The 17,430-nt window shown below is 37.8% G+C and overlaps 2 protein-coding genes across 4 annotated transcripts in view; one reads left to right on the top strand and one right to left on the bottom strand.

Moving 5' to 3' along the window:
• TTC39B (tetratricopeptide repeat domain 39B) overlaps nucleotides 1–17,430 on the bottom strand; it is a 142,242-nt gene that overhangs the window by 50,066 nt on the left and 74,746 nt on the right. For all 3 annotated transcript variants that reach the window (XM_043962534.1, XM_043962543.1, XM_043962551.1), the window contains 2 exons: nucleotides 5,350–5,454; nucleotides 607–738 (listed from right to left, as the gene is read on the bottom strand). In XM_043962534.1, coding sequence (XP_043818469.1) covers nucleotides 607–738; nucleotides 5,350–5,454 — 237 coding nt within the window. The remainder of the gene's footprint in view (nucleotides 1–606; nucleotides 739–5,349; nucleotides 5,455–17,430) is intronic.
• On the top strand, nucleotides 11,438–11,958 carry LOC122725441 (60S ribosomal protein L31-like). Its single transcript, XM_043962561.1, has 2 exons — nucleotides 11,438–11,679; nucleotides 11,839–11,958. The coding sequence occupies exons 1-2, from the start codon at nucleotides 11,443–11,445 to the stop codon at nucleotides 11,956–11,958; spliced, it is 357 nt and encodes a 118-aa protein (XP_043818496.1). The 5' UTR covers nucleotides 11,438–11,442.

A 17,430-nucleotide genomic window follows, 5' to 3' on the forward strand; every position in this document is an offset into this window, starting at 1 on the left:
ATCTGAAGGGGAGAACAGTGGGAAGGAAGGAAGAAGGCTTGAAACCCTGAGTTCAGACTGTTCCTCATGAATTTCAATGCTAAAAGAACAGCCCCTCCTGAGATATTTCTTCTGTACTTGCACATCAAAGCTAGAAGCATGATTTTTAAATCCATCTAATTTTCAGCTATCAAAAATGTTCAAAGATGTTCAAAATAAATTCTAAGACTTAAAATGATACAAATGAATGCGTGAAAAATAAAACAAGAATATCACATTATTGGTTAGGCTTAACTAACCTTCCTGAATACTAACACAACAAAAATGGAGAGAGACTTGTTTGCTCGACCCAGTAAGTTGTCAGAAAAGAATCAAAGTACCATTTAACCAAATCTACCTGCCTTTAGCCTACCTGGAAATTTATGTTTAGTCATTTTTATAAAATCTCAATATTGAAAATACAGAGAATAAGGGAGCATAGGAGCTGAAATCTACCTTTCTTTTCCTATCTAACATAACCCAGTACAGTGAAGAATACAGCTAATTTTGCAATTATCATCAGTTTTGTCACACAGAATTTAAGGCTGATATTCACTCTTCTCCCATAGTTAAATTACTCAGGCCTACTTTTGACAGGTTTGTAAAGCTTCCTTCATTGTGGAAATGCCATTTTGGATGTCCTGGTGCTCAAAGGTCATTGCTGCCTGCATTACTAAAATAGTGCTATAGCCCAGAGCATGATACATACTCTCTTTTGACCTGAAAAAGACACAAGAAAACAGAGCATTTAAATTAGACTATGGAATTTTTTAAAAACATCACATTGGAACTACACATAAAATCATAAAGATATAGCTATTACTTCTCACAAATGCAGTATTATTTAACCCTTCATGTAGATCATTGATTTGCTGGGTGCTGTAGACTAAGTACACTGTATTTTAAAAACTCAGCCACCTAAAAAATATTTTGAGGACTTTTCCATTTATACAATTTGAACAATCTGGTCTTTTTTTCCTTCACCACAAGGGGGCATGTTAAAAACATGATCTCTCTCTCTCTCTCTCTCTCTCTCTCTCTCACACACACACATACACACACACACACACACACCCTCACTTCATTCTTCCTCCCCTTTTAATTCCCTCATACCCTAAAAAAATCAGACATAGGAAGGACACATGTAAATAAAAATATTTATAGCAGCACTTTTTTTTTGTAGAACTGGAAACAAAATGAGTGTCAACTGGGAAGAGGCTGAACAAATTGGGGTATATGAATGTAATGTACTTGTTACAAAGGTTTGTTGGGGGGGTTCCTCCACTGAGGGGAAATGGAAAGAGAAAATAGATGTTCTGTTCATTAAAAAAATTTAATCTGATTTTTAAAAAAAACGGTATATGAATGTAATGGAATTGTGAGAAAATTATTAATAATGGGGTGTTTGGGGGACTCAGAGACACCACACACACACACACACACACACACACACACACACACACAGAGGAACTCTGGCTGGTTTTGCAGGGCCAACCCAGAGACCCTCCTGATTAGCTAAAGGAAGTTAACTTACCTAGACCACCCTCAAGTCATGCCAATCAATGAACTTGAATGTTACTGGCCAATTAGCTTGGATCAATGTGCAGTGACCCACCTCTATCCTTGGAGAGGAGGTTCTAGTTCTTGTTCTTGTTCTTGTTCTTGTTCTTGTTCTCTCTCTCTCTCTCCCCCCCACCCCCCATGCTGCCCTCTGGCTCTTGCTCTCTATCCTAGGTATGTAGGGCTTCTAAACTTTAAGAACCATGTGCTCTCACTTTCTCTAATATTTAATATGCTTTAATAAATGATTAATTCCCAAAACTGCCTCTAATTTCTAAGCAGCAATATATTAGAAACCCCAGCTTAAGTTTCCTAAAACCTAGAACAGGGATGGGCACCTCCATCTAATTTCAAATGACACTAAATGTAATAAAGTTTTTTTAAAAAGACAAAAGAAATGAATTCAGAGAAATCCAAGGAAGATAATATGACATAAGCAAAATCTGGAGAGCAATTACAAAATGACAATACTGTAAAGGAAAGCAAATTTTAAAGACTTAATAACTCTAATCAACATAATAATGAATCATGAATTCAGAAGAATGATTAAACATGCTTCCCACTTCTTAACAGAGAGTTGGTGGATTTTAAGTAAAGGATGAGACACACGTTTGTTTGTTTGTTTATTTATTTATTTGATATTTATGGGATATTTATGTATACACACATACACACCCAATCATCTCTTTCTATTCTTTGTAGATAGATGTTTATTTTTGTTGATGTTTGTCAAGTTCATAATTTTAAAAATTTGCTGCTCCAGCAGGAAAATAACTGTGCTTCCCTGGCTGCATAAGGGAATTAACATATTTGTAAAAAAACAAAAAAAGTTGATTTCAGGTGGGAGGAGCTCTAGAGTTCAAATCTGCTATAGCTAAATGCCTCCTCAATGGCCTCCTACAGCTGAGTCATATGAACATTCCTGTGCCCCTTTATCCTAGTTCAGGAGATTGCCAAAAAAGCCCAAAGAGCTTACAATCAGACAGTGAGGATCCAAGCCAATACCGACCCACAAATGTATCTATCATGAAGACAGAAAGGGGCAAAGTTATGGTAGAGGCAGAGAGTCAACCATAACCCAGAAAGAATACAGAGGTGGTCAGAGTAATAATCCTCAATGTCTTCCCGTCGTCCATCACTCCCCCCCCCCCCCCCCCCGGACAATGAGGGTTAAGTGACTTGCTCAGGGTCACACGGCTAGCAAGTGTCATCTGTCAGGTCAGATTTGAACTCAGGTCCTCCTGAATCCAGGGCCGGTTCTCTATCCACTGTGCCACCTAGCTGACCCCCTCAATGTCTTTTAAACAATGAGGCCGTGACAAACCAGCAATTTATTTATCTTCCTAAGAAAAAAGCCAGGGCTGAGAGACTGGGAATCACAATGTTCTTGAAGTGAGGAGCCTGGCATCAATCAGGAAAACTGCTTACCCCAGGGCTTGGAAAGCAAACAGGCATTAGCATGGCCAGGAAGACCAGAGGCTCAGCAGAAAGCAAGGCAGCCTCAGCCAGGAGCTGAGAGGATGGGGAAATGGCAGCTGCCTAGAGGAGAATGGGGGGTTGGGGGTGTAGAAATGGGGCAGCTGCTCCTAGGCCTTTCACCTGTTCTCGCCAGACCCAGCCACTTAAAAAGCTGACACAGAGCAAGTCACTTGATCTTATCTTCTTAGTGCCTTCCAGCCCCACATCCCAGGATTCTGTGACTATTTCTTAGCTATGCGCAAGTTTTAGAAATGCTTTTCATTTTATCTTCCATTTAAATATTTTTTTCTGCATTAGTCATGTTGTGAAAGAAGAATCAAAACACAAGGGAAAGACCTCAGAAAAGAAAAAAAAACCACCACCAAAAAGTAGAAACAGTAAGATTCAATCTGCATTCAGATTCTCCAGTTCTTTTTTCTGGACGTGGAGAACATTTTCCATCATGAGTTCTTTGGAAATGTCTTGAATCATTGCACTGCTGAGAAGAGCCAAGTCTATCACAGTTGTTCATCACACAATGTTGCTGTTACTGTGTACAATGTTTTTGTGGTTCTGGTCACTTCACTCAGGATCATTCCACTTAAGTCTTTCCAAGTTTTCCTGAAATCTGCCTGCTCATCATTTCTTACAGAACAATAATACTCCATTACACTCATATACCACAACTTGTTCAGCCATTCCCCAATTGATGGACATTCCCTCGATTTCCAATTCTTTGCCACCACAAAGAGAGCTGCTATAAATATTTTTGTACATGTGGATCCTTTTTCTCTTTTCTATGATCTTCTTGGGATACAGACCTAGTAGTGGTATTACTGGATCAAAGGGTATGCACAGCCCCATAGCCCTTTGGGCATAGTTCCAAATTGCTCTCCAGACCATTTAAGTATTAATACGCAAATCAAGCTACTATGGAAAACAAACCCAAAACGCAATCACTCCTTTCCTGAATGGGAACAGCCAATCTGCTTCTTTTTTCTACGTGCACAAAGCACAAGTTGTTCAAAGGCATTGCCAGGGCCAAGAGAGCAGCATCAAGGGTAAGGCTTTACAGAACATTAACTACAGCTTCAGAACCTCACATGTGTGGCCCCAAAACTATTTCTTAACAAAAAGCTGTGGCTTTTTCATAGTCTTTCCAAGAGAAAAACTTTTTTTCGGTTAGAAAACAAGCATTCCCATTATTTATGTAGTTACAATAGCTAATCATTGTTTAGGTTAGCAGCAAATACCACCCTTACCCACCTACCTCCATTCCTAAAACTAGAGTACTCCTACAGTTTGGTAATACCATTATGGAATACTGGAGAATTTTAATGGCATTTTAGAAATGTATAAGGAGCAGTGTTACATCAATTGGGCAACATATTTTTAAAAATCAAAATGAAATGAAATAAGTTTGTTTTAAGAATAGGTGACAGTGGGCACTGGCCCTGGATTCAGGAAGACCTGAGTTCAAATCCAGCCTCAAACATTTGACACTTACTAGCTGTGTGACCCTAGGCAAGTCACTCAACCCTCATTGCCCCACAGAAAGAAAGAAAGAAAGGAAGGAAGGAAGGAAGGAAGGAAGGAAGGAAGGAAGGAAGGAAGGAAGGAAGGAAGGAAGGAAGGAAGGAAGGAAGGAAGGAAGGAAGGAAGGAAGAAGGAAGAAAGAAGAAAGAAAGAAAGGAAGAAAGAAAGAAAGAAAGAAAGAAAGAAAGAAAGAAAGAAAGAAAGAAAGAAAGAAAGAAAGAAAGAAAGAAAGAAAGAAAGAAAGAAAGAAAGAAAGAAAGAAAGAAAGAAAGAAAGAAAGAAAGAAAGAAAGAAAGAAAAGGTGATACTGTGACAATAGAGATCCCTCAAAGTATTGCAAAATAAGAAATACTGGGAATGGAGGGGAGGGAGATGTAGGGCAGCACTTGGGCCTTATAAGCAAAAATATATTCTTCCCAACCTGTTAATCTACAAGTCATTTAGATAAAATAAAAAACAAAAACAGAAAATTTTCATTATAGGAACAATATGCCCAGTTATAATTATTCCTCTGTTCTAACAATACAATTGCACTGCTCAATATATGTAGACAACATTTTTTTTCAATATCAAAGTATAGCGATTCACACAAAGTGAACAAAAAGCAACTCTGCTATCAATTCAAAAGCTAAGAAGCCCACTGTTCCATCAGGAAAGCAAGCAAACAAACAAAACTTTATGTAGGGACATAAACAGGTAAAAGGCAGACTGTTCAGGAAACTCTCCATGACAACTATTTGCATTACTTATAATTGAAAGGAACTAAGTTAAACTTACCAAGGGCGAAGTAATTCCAAGGCTTCTGAGAATCTATTATTTAGAAATAAGTTTAATGCCATTGTACACTCTTCTAGGGAACACCTAAGGTCCATCTTGTTTGACCTACAAGATCAAGATATAAAACATGCATTTACTATCTGCATCAGCTCAGGGTTTTTACTTAACACTTTTGAACACAAAATCTGCACAAATTAGTCCCTATCCATCAGTTACATCAGCTATGGAACTGGTTTTAAAAGAGGAAACCACCTGCAGAATTTTGGTTTTGCATAGTACTTTATAAAAGATAAATATTTCAGTAAACAGATGGGCAAACTGAGTAATTTGACAAACAAACCTGCTATTGAGAATATGCTACAAGTTTAATAATCAACACTAGAAAGCGTTTTAGATAGAATCTCTAAGCCAGAAGCTTACAAATTACACCAAACTATGCATCTGAAAAGCTAGTAAAATGAAATACTGCTTAACTATCTCCACAGTTCATAGGATTTAGAATGGGAAAGGACCTTACAGATCATCTTGTTTGCAGTTTTCAAAATGGGGGGGGGGGAGGGGAAGTTACCACACAATGAGGGAGGTTACAGAAAGAAGAGATCCTCTATTGTGTAGCACAATGCAATGGCCAAAATTATTGGCTATCTTCAAATATGACTTCTACATAAATACATACTCTTTCTTTCCTCATTAAAATAAAGTTCATATCCGAGTTACCAAAAGCATACACAATACAGCAGTTTCTCTCCAACTGGCCATTAATGCTGCTCACTGATGATTTAATACAGTCTGCATAAATGAGGGCACAATCCCATCAGTAGCTTTAGGCTCATGACATGTATCATCATGCTGCTTGCTCCATTTAAACATGAACTGTGCAAAACTCAAACTTAAGCAATTTTTGTGTGTATGTTTAGCATATCATAACATCTATTATATTTCTCAATGCTACTGACTGTGGCAAGTCCAATCCAATAGGCCGGTTTATTTTTAAAAATTTTAACCTTTTAATACCTGAAATAATGAGGTAAACTGATAACTGCTTTTTCAGTAATTTTCTCTTAATTTCAATTCTTTTATAAATGAAATAGTATGAAATAATATCCCTTCATAACATACATTTGGAAGAGGAAAATCTGAGCAGCTCAAATTAGTACAAGCAAAAATAATCAAGTTCAAAGAGTAGAAATATAGAAAAACAAAGTTAAAATCCCAACTTACAATTCATTTCATAGATGGGCCAAGTTAACATAATAAAAATGACAATTCTACCTAAATTAATCTACTTATTCAATGTCATTCCAATTAAATTACCAAAAAATTATTTTATTAAGCTAGAAAAAAGAATAACAAAATTCATTTGGAAGAACAAAAGGTCAAGAATATTAAAGGAACTAATGAAAAATGTTAAGTATGGAGGCCTAGCAGTGTCAGGTCTTAAACTATATTATAAGGCAGTAATTATGAAAACTACCTGGTACTAGCTAAGGAACAGAAGGGTAGATCATTGGAATAGATTAGGTACACAATACACAGTAGTAAATTATTATATTATACTTGTGTTTGATAAATGTAATGATCTAAGCTTTTGGGATAAGAACTCACTATATGATAAAAAAAGAATTGCTGAGAAAAGTAGAAAGCAGTATGTCAGAAGCTAGGTATAGACCAGTATCTTACATCATTTGTCAAGAGAAGGTCAAAATGGATACATGACCTAGATATAAAGGGAGATACCACAAGGAAATTAGAAAAACATGGGACATATTGCCTAACAGGGTTATGAATAAACACTAATACACTTTTGGTGGAATTGTGAACTGACGCAACCACATTGGAGAGCACTAGAATTATGCCTGAAGTATATAAAATAGTATATATCCTTTGACCAAGCTTTACAACTATTAGGTCTGTTTCCAAGGCAAGCAGGGAAAAAGAAAAAGAACCTTGATATTCTAAAATATTTATAGTAGCTCCCTTTGTGATGATAAGGAACTAGAACTAGGGAATGGCTGAATAAGTTGTGGTACATGGACTATTATTACTGTGCTGTAAAAATGATAAGCAAGTTCATGTTAGGAAAATATGCATGAAATAATGAAGAGTAAAATGAACAAAACCATGAGAACACCGTATACGGTAACAGCAACATTGTTTGAACAATGTGAATGACTAAGCTTTTCTGAGTAATATGAATATTCATAACAACTACAAAGGACCTATGAAGGAAGATGCAATCTACCTCCAAAGAAAGAACTGATATATGGGAACTTTGTATTGTATAGTTTTCACATCTATGTCTGTGTGAGTATGCGTATCAGTCAAATGTTGGACTTCTCTAGTGCAGGGACTGGGAGAGAGGAGGGAAACCGCTTAGAACTCAAATGTAACCAAAAAAATTTTTTAAGATACAAGTAATCTTGGGATTCACAAGTATTATAATTAATGGAGATACCACCAGCAGCAACAACAACCATCCCTACCATCACTACCACCATCTTGATGTTGCAATGTACAAATATGTTTTAGCTGTGGATGTCATGAAACTTCACATATTGAAAAATCTCAAGTGTAATTATGTTGAATATTAAGACAAAATTATTTTCTAATAAAAATTAGATGCTTTTGATATGCAAAAGGCAACTTTTTTTCAAATACCATATCTGTGACATCAAAAGAATTGCTTGCATCATAGAAAGCTGTTCATAGAATTGCTAAATGTAAAAAGCTTCATGACCCTCCTGAAGGAAATCATCCTAATAGTCTAGAGGAAGCTGGGTAAATCCAGAAGGGGTGCTACAATAAGAACAATTCATTTATATAGATTTTTCAAATTTATAAAGCACTTTCTTCAACATAATCCTAATAAATGGATAGCTTAATTATTATCCACATTTTACAGATGAAAAAATTGAGTCTGAGGTGCATTAGAGAAGTACAGTAAAGCACTATGGGGGGGTCTGAAAGGGAAAAAATCTAAAAGGGTTTATGGAGGACACAGAATATGAGTTGGGTTCTAATACTAAAGGGACCAGATGTGTCAAATAACACAAAAATGTTATTATAACTTTGAAATAAAAAATTTCATTTTATCTCTACAATGCACTGCACCAATTGATGCAAATAAAGTTCTTTGAGGTAGTCTTAAATTCCTGTCTCGAGGCAGCTAGGTAGTATAGTTGGTAGAGCACTGTGCCTGGAGTCAGAATGAAATTAATTCAAACCCTGCCTCAGACACTCTGTGCCCCATGGCAAGTCTCTCCATTTGCTTCAATTTCTTCAACTTCTAAATAGAGTAGTAATAGGACCACTAAGTGGCACAATGTATAAAATGCCAAGCCTGGAGTCAGAAGACACACTGAGAGTTCAAATATGGCTTCAGAAACTTACTAGCTGTGTGACCCTGGACAAGTCATTTAACCCTGTTTTCCTCAGTTTCCTCATCTGTAAAATGAGCTGGAGAAGGAAATGGCAAAGCACTCCACAGTATCTCTTCCAAGAAAACCCCACATGGGGTCACCAAGAGTTGGGCATGTCTGAAATGACTGAACAACAGCAAAACCCTCTTGGGAGTATTGTAAGAATCAGATGGATAAGTATAGTACCTAGCACACAGTAGGTGCCATATAAATGCTTGTTCACTTCCCATTCCCCATCCCCTTTTAGTACTCAAAGTAGACAGGAACTTGGGGATAATGAGAGAGAGACTGCAGGTATAGGGAACAGGTGGAATAGAGAATGAATGAAGGAAAACAGGATGGCATAAAGCTCAAAACACAGAATGGAACCAGTTGATGAAATACTCCACTCCTGGACAAGTTCCTGGTTTCCTGATTTCCAAATCATGCTGTTTTATCCTGGAACTTCCTTCAGTGTCTAGGTCCTCCTCAACTCAGATGAAAATATTGAGGTCCCAGGGACAGCTAGGTGGCACAGTGGATAGAGCACCAGCCCTGAAGCCAGGGGGACCTGAGTTCAAATCTATCCTTACTAGCTGTGTGACCCTGGGCAAGTCAAGAAGGAAGGAAGAAGGAGAGAGGGAGGGAGGGAGGGAGGGAGGAAGGAAGGGAGGAAGGGAGGAAGGGAGGAAGGGAGGAAGGGAGGAAGGGAGGAAGGGAGGAAGGAAGGAAGGAAGGAAGGAAGGAAGGAAGGAAGGAAGGAAGGAAGGAAGGAAGGAAGGAAGGAAGGAAGGAAGGAAGGAAGGAAGGAAGGAAGGAAGGAAGGAAGGAAGGAAGGAAGGAAGGAAGGAAGGAAGGAAAATATTGAGGCCCCAAGAGGGTCCACCTACAGTAACACAAAGTCAAGCACAGACAGAAAAAAGATCCCTGATGGCCTCTAGAAACCAAGTGCATTCATATATAGAGTTGTAGATAAAAGAGAAATCATTGAAAATTCTCCTTTAGAAAGGGTACATGGCTTGTCATTAGTAGTGCTACTTCTGCTGATAGCATTTATATTGTGTTTTAAGGTTTACAAAGTTATTCACCTATGTTAACTCATCTGATAGTTACAACAATGCAATGAGATACTCATTTTAAAGATGAGCAGTAGATAAAGCACCGGCCCTGGATTCAGGAGGACCTGAGTTCAAAACCAGTCTCAAACCCTTGACACTTAATAGCTGTGTGACCCTTGGGAAAGTCACTTAACACTCACTGCCCCACAAAAAAGGGGGGGGTGGATAAAGATGAGGAAACTGAGGGTGAGAGAGGTTAAATTTCTTGCCCAGTCGCACAGCTAGTAGCTGAAATGGAATTTAAAATCAGGTCTTCCTGATTCCAGTTTCAGAGCTCTATCTACTGTGCCACTGAGCTAACCCCATTAACAGAAATTAAAGGGTACATTTTTCTAAATATCATTTTGATATTTAGAAAAAATATACATATAATAGTATCTGATTATTGAGAAAATATTCAACGACAAAAACCTACTAGCAATTAGTAGATAGAGCACTGGGCAGGAAAATTTGAGTTCAAATACAGCTTCTGACATTTACTTGCTATGTGATTTTGGGCAAGTCAGTAAACTTCTCTCATCCTCAGTTTCCTCAACTGTAAAATGAGGATATTAACAGCATCTACCTTTCAAGGTTGTTGTAAGATATGAGATATCTGTGAAGTACTTAGCACAGTGCCTGGCACAAAGTTGGTACTCTATAAATGCTTATTTCCTTACCCCCTACAAAGGTGATAATATTAATAAATGAATGTGTTTTATTAATCACAACATAATAAGTTGAAAAGAATTTGCAGATCTGCTCTAGGAAAGAGAATTTACCCTTGCCCTTTCAATAGCCAACTAAGCTGAGGTAAAAATGTTAATAAATGACCATAAGGTCTCACAAGTAACTATCTTCTAAAAGAGTAGAAATGTTGCTGACATCAGACATCAAGCCTGATCTGTGTATGTATTAAATAGTGAGTTAACCACCTTTAGAAAATAGATGCAACATCTGAAAGCCAAATCTCATGTCCACAGCAGAAAAGTGGAACAGCAGCCAACGCTGATATCCATCCCTCAATTAGAGCCTTTCTACCAGGACACAAAAATTAAGAGAAACAATTATATTTTTCAGGGGCAATGTGGTATACTAGAAAGAACAAGAGGTCAAAGTTCAATTTTTGGCTCCAGCACCTACTATACATATGACCACAAAATAAGGGAAACATATTAGTTCTTTCCTGGAGGTGGATAGTATGCTTCTTCACTAGTCCATTGCTATTATCTCGGATCACTGTATTGCTGAGAACAGTTAAATCATGCAGTTCTTCATCAGACAATATTATTGTCACTGTGTACAACATTCTCCTGGTTCTGCTCATTTCACTATACATCAGTTCATACAAATCTTACCAGGTTTTTCTGAAATCATCCTGCTTGTCATTTCTTATAGTACAATAATATTCCATTACAATTATATAACACAGCTTGTTTAGACATTACCCAATTGATGGGCATTTCTCTGATTTTCCATTTTTAGCCACCACAAAAAGAGCTGCTATAAATAGTTTTGTACAAATAGGTCCTTTTCTCTTTTTTGATGTCTTTGGGATAAAAACCTAGCAGAGGCTTTCCAACCTGGTCTCAGGCAGGATGGCTCCCACAAAGAAAGGTGGAGAGAAAAAGAAGGGACGCTCTGCCATCAATGAGGTGGTGACCAGAGAATACACCATCAACATTCACAAGCGGATTCATGGAGTAGGCTTCAAAAAGCGAGCTCCTCGGGCTCTCAAGGAAATCCACAAATTTGCCATGAAAGAAATGGAAACTCCAGATGTACTCATTGACACCAGACTCAACAAAGCTGTTTGGGCCAAAGGAATAAAGAATGTTCCAGAGGCAGCTAGGTGGCTCAGTAGATAGAGCACCGGCCCTGGAGTCAGGAATACCTGAGTTCAAATCCGGCCTCAGACACTTAACACTTACTAGCTGTGTGACCCTGGGTAAGTCACTTGACCCCAATTGCCTCACACACACACAAAAAAAAAGAATGTTCCGTACCATATCCGAGGGTGTTCGTCCAGGAAACACAATGAGGATGAAGATTCACTAAACAAGCTGTATACCTTGGTTACTTTTGTGCCTGTCACCACTTTCAAAAGCTTATAGACAGTCAATGTGGATGAAAACTAAATTGAACTTTGTCTAAATAAAATTACAAAATGTCAACAACAACAACAACAAAAAAACCCTAGCAGAGGTATTGCTGGATCAAAGGGTATGCAAAGTTTTATAGTCCCTTGGGCATTGCTCCAAATTGCCCTCCAGAATGGCTGGATCAGTTCACAACTCCACCAGCAGTGGATTAGGGTCTCCATTTTCCCACATCCCCTCCAACAGCCAAAATTTTCCCTTTTTGTCATATTAGCCACTCTGATAGGTGTGAGGTGGTACCTCAGAGTTGCTTTAATTTGCATTTCTCTAATCAATAGTGATTTAGAGCATTTTTATATGATTCTAGATAGCTTTGATTTCTTTCTCTGAAAACTGCCTGTTCATATCCTTTGACCATTTCTCAAATGGGGAATGACATGTATTCTTATAAATTTGACTCTGTTCTCTATATATTTGAGAAATGAGGCCTTTATCAGAGATATTTGTTCAAAAATTCTTTCCCAAGTTTCTGCTTTCCTTATAATTTTGGTTGCATTGGTTTTGTTTGTGCAAACGCTTTTTAAATTTATATAATCAAAATTATCTATTTTATATTTTGTAATGTTCTCTATATCTGTTTTGGTAATCTTCGGTCCTAAATTCTTCCCCTGTCCATCCATCAGACAGATAAACTATTCCATGCTTTTTTAATTTGCTTATGGTATCACCCTTTATGTGTAAATCACATGCCCCTTTTGACCTTATTTTGGTATACAGTGGAAGATGTTGGTGTATACCTAGTTTTTGCCATACTGTTTTGCAGTTTTCCCAGCACTTTTTGTCAAATAATGAGTTTTTGTTCCAAAAGCTTGGATCTTTAGGTATATCATATACTAAAGCGTAATTCATCCCTATTCTATTCCAATGGTCCACCACTCTATTTCTTAGCCAGTACCAGACTGTTTTAATAATTACTGCTTTATAGTAGTTGGAGATCTGACACTGCTAGACCACCTTCTTTCACATTTTTTTCATTGATTCCCTTTTTATCCTTGACTTTTGTTCTTCCAGATAAATTTTCTTCTTATTTTTTCTAGATTTATAAAATAATTTCTTGATAGTTTGGTATGACACTAAATAAATTAATTTAGGAGGGTTGGGTTGTTATTTTATTATATTGGCTTGGCCTATGCATAAGCAATTAATATACCTGCCCTGTTTTTAAACTAGGCTGGCTCATCATTCCTTAGGTAGCCTGCCTAGTGGCATCTTGCTCAAAGAGACTCACAATATTAGAGCTGGATTTAGGACATACACACCCAATCCACTAGTTAACCCCAGTGCACTCAGAACTTCCAAATTTAAGCAATTCACTAACATTAGACTCAGCAATAGCAGGGATTACAGGTGTGAGCCACCACACTGGCTTAACAAGCATTTCTTAAATGCCTACTATGTACTAAGCAATGTAGATACAAATGTGAAGAATAAAACCATACTTGCTCTCAAAAAGTTTATATGGGAGGACATCTGAATATATGCAGAATAAAAGTAAAGAAAATACAAATATACACAAAGTAATTATTCGGGGTAAATAGGAGGGCCTCCTCCTCCCAAAAGTCCTTCTACAATGTCTCACAGACTTCTGTGCTCTTGAAGGCTAAGCTAGTGTGGTGCAAGCTCTGGTAGGTTTGATCATACTAGAAAGGCCTCAAGCATGGCCCTGGCAACAGATGGAAGTCTGCTTTCTGAATACCCACAGAGTTAACTGTAGAAAAGCACAAAATCAGGTCACTGGCCACCTGGTAATAGTGCTTTGTTTTGTTTTGTTTTTTTAATTATGGCAACCCATGTTAGGTGTGAGGAAGTTGAAACATAACCAATGGTAAACTCTGAAGAACAACAAAAATAAAAAACAACATCAAGGAATTGTATGATAGGAAGAAAAGATGGCTATCACATTGCAAAAACAAAGGAAATTATAGGAAGACAGCCAAAGTGCTCCATTGGTCCCCTTGCATTTTGGGGGAAAAGAGAAGAAGGCCTCCAACACATTGGGTGGAAACCTTATAACCAGCTTTTGGGAAAACTTGGACAAGAGTCATATAGGATGGGCAGGCATGAATGAGTTGCAACTTGAATCATTGGTAGGAACTTCAAATAAATGAGATCCTGATTCATCTAAGCAGAAGAGTTAAGGAGGAGAAGCACTAGCAGTTCGGGGTCATTAAGCAAGGTTTCATACAGAAGAAATGGAGCTGCACTTCTAAAAATGTGAATTCTCTGAGATGGAAGTGAAGAAAGTATGCATGACAAGCCTTAGGGAAGGCCAATAAAAAGGCACAAAGACACAATGCCCTTTGAGGAGCAGAGAGAAGGTCAGTTTGTCTAAATCACAGAATGCAGGGGCGGGGTGGAATACTGTACAAAGAAGGTTGTAAAGGACTTTAAGCACTAAACAGAAGGGTTTCTATTTTATGCTGGAAGCCATAAAGAACCACTGGAGTTCACTGAGTAGGGGAGTGACATGGTCAGATCTGTGTTTAAGTAAAATCACTTTGGAAGCTACATAGAGAATAGATGAGAGTAGAGAAAGACTTGCAATCAGGAGGACAGCAATCAGGAGGCTCTTGCAATAAATAATCTAGGTGAGGAGTGATGAGGGGGGCCTGAACTAAAATAGTAGCTCCGTGGGGAGGAAGAAGGGGATGGATTTGAGAGATGTTGTAGAGATAGAAATAGCAAGATTTGACAACTGATTCAATGTGAACTGAAGGAGAGAATCAAGGATAATAAACCAAGGAGACTGGTAGACTTGCACTACCTGCTATATAGAAATAGATCAGTTTAGAAGAGGAGTAGATTTGGGAGGTAAAAACAATAAGTTTTATTTTCGATTAGTCGAGTTTGAGATGTCTCTGAGACATTCAGTCGGAAATATCCCATAGCCAGTTAACTGGTGATGTGAAGTTAAAGCTCAGAGAAGAGAATGAAGCTGGAATGGGCACAAATCATTTCACTTCTCTGGGCCTCAGTTTCCTCATCTATTGAATGGGGGGAGCTATATACTCAAGGAGGTTATTGTGAGAAAAGTACTTTTTAAAACTTTAAGTGCTATACAATTATTTTGAATAAGATGTTAATTTCCTAAAACTTTAAAATATCCTTAGCAATTACAAAAGTTTATCCTGGAAAAACATTCATTTCTCATAATAAAAACTTCCTTTTATTAAAAGGTGAATATAAAGAAATAACATTTCTGTGGTCTAGAGGCCCTTTAGAGATTCCTCCCTAGCCACAAATGGGCCCTTTTAGAAATGTAGTCATATGTGTACAAAAATATTTATAGCAGCTCCTTTTATGGTGGCTAAGAATTGGAAATCAAAGGAATGCCCATCAATTGGAGAATGGCTAAACAAGCTGTGGTATATGATAGTGATGGAATATTATTGTGCTATAAGAAACGACAAGCAGGATAATTTCAGAAAGGCCTGGAAAGATTTCTATGAATTGATGTATAGTGAAGTAAGCAGAACCAGGATAACATTGTACACAGTAACAGCAATATTGTCTGATGAAGAACTGTGAATGACAACTGTTCTCAGCAATACGATGATCCAAGACAATCCCAAAGGACTGATCCCAAAGGACAATCCCAAAGGAAAAACTAATATTGATTGAACACAGACTGAAGCATGCTATTTTTCACTCTTTCATTTTTTCTTTTATCTACGTTTTCTTATACAAAATAACTAACAAGGTAATGTTCTGCATGATTCCACATGTATAACCTATACCTGATAGCTTGTCACCTCAGGAAGGGGTTGGAGAGGGAGGGAAGGAGGGATAAAATTTGGAATTCAAACCTTTAAACAAAAATCCTACCCCCAAACTGTATTTTAACATATCCCTTCTTTTTTCTTTTTCTTTCTTTTTCTCTTCCTTTTTCAAGATTCCCATAAATGTTACCTCACATTGTCTTCAGGTAGAAATATATCAGAGGGTATAGGGGAACGATCACAGTTTAGAAATCTCTCTCTAAGCTAGAAGAGCTTAGATGTTAGAATGATTTTAAATTAGTATGTCTCTGGCACACATGCCTAAAAGTCAGAGTACAGCATTACTATTATCTACTATTAACTATAACTGCTCACACTAACTTCAGTGTTCTCTGGCAATTTCTCTCACTTATTTCCATTTGCTCCTTGGCTTTCTACACCCTTTCCTCCTCCCCAAAATTTTCACCTCTGCTAGGACAGACCTGGCAAAGTGAAGGGACAGGCTAAGCACTAAGCTAAAGGCTTCATCTAAAGGTGATGCCTCTGCTTCCTTTCTACTTACTTTTCATTTTCTGCAGTTTGACTTCTAACCTGTTCATCCAACCAGAACTACTCTGTCCAAAGTTATGATCTCTTAACTGCTAAATCTAATGGCCTGTTCTCAATCCTCATTCTTCTTGTCCTCTCTTTAGCCTTTGACTCTATTATCTCTGATATTCTATTCTCTCTGTTTCTGTGACAACCATCTCTCCTGGTTCTCCTCCTACCTGTCTGACCACTTTTTCTCAATCTCTTTTGCTGAATCTTCATCCAAGTCATGGCCATTGACCCAAGTCTTTGTCCAAGGCTCTCATCTCTTCTTCCTCTATACTATTTCACTTGGTGATCTCATCAGTTCCCCCAGATACAATTATCATATCTATTTAGATAATTCTCAAATTAATTTGTCCAGTCCTAATCTCATTCCTGACCTCTAGACTCACATTTCCAATTGCCAAATGGACATCTTAAACTAGATATCTACTAGGCATCTTAAGCTCACCACGGTCCCAAACTAAAGTCAATATATTTTCCCCCAAACCCCTCCCCTTTCCTAAGTTCCCTATTAATGTGTAGTATCCACATCCAGTCACCCAGGCGTGCCACCTAGGTATCATCCTTGACGCCTCTGTTTAGCTTTTAAAACCTTTCATGATGTGACTCCTTCCTAGCTTTCCAATCTTTTTACACCTTACTCCTGTCATATATTCTGCGATCCAAAGCCACTGGCTCCTTAGTGTTCCTTGCACAAGACAATCCATCTCCCTACTCTGAGCACATTCTTTAGTTGTCCCCCATGCACAGAACTCTGTCCCAGGATCCTTATCTGCCTCCTAGCCTCCTTGACTTCCTGCCAATCTTAGCTAAAGTCTCACTCTGTACAAGGAGACTTTTATGATTCCCTTTAATGTCAGTGCCTTCCCTCTGCTGATTATCTCCAATTTATCCTATACATATAAGTGTGAAGATATTTACATATGTATAATATATACATAGTTTTTTGCATGTTGTCTCCCCCATTATGACTGTAAGCTCCTTGAGAGCTAGGGCTGTTTTTTGCCTTTCTTTGTAAATCCTTAGATGCTTAATAAACTCTAGTTGAGCGACCATAGGAGCTTTGCTTTACAAAAGGGGAAGGGGGGAGGAAGGGGAGAATAACGATTTATAT

The sequence above is a fragment of the Dromiciops gliroides genome, chromosome 1, assembly GCF_019393635.1.
Source record: "Dromiciops gliroides isolate mDroGli1 chromosome 1, mDroGli1.pri, whole genome shotgun sequence".
NCBI classification, from domain to species: Eukaryota; Metazoa; Chordata; class Mammalia; order Microbiotheria; family Microbiotheriidae; genus Dromiciops; species Dromiciops gliroides.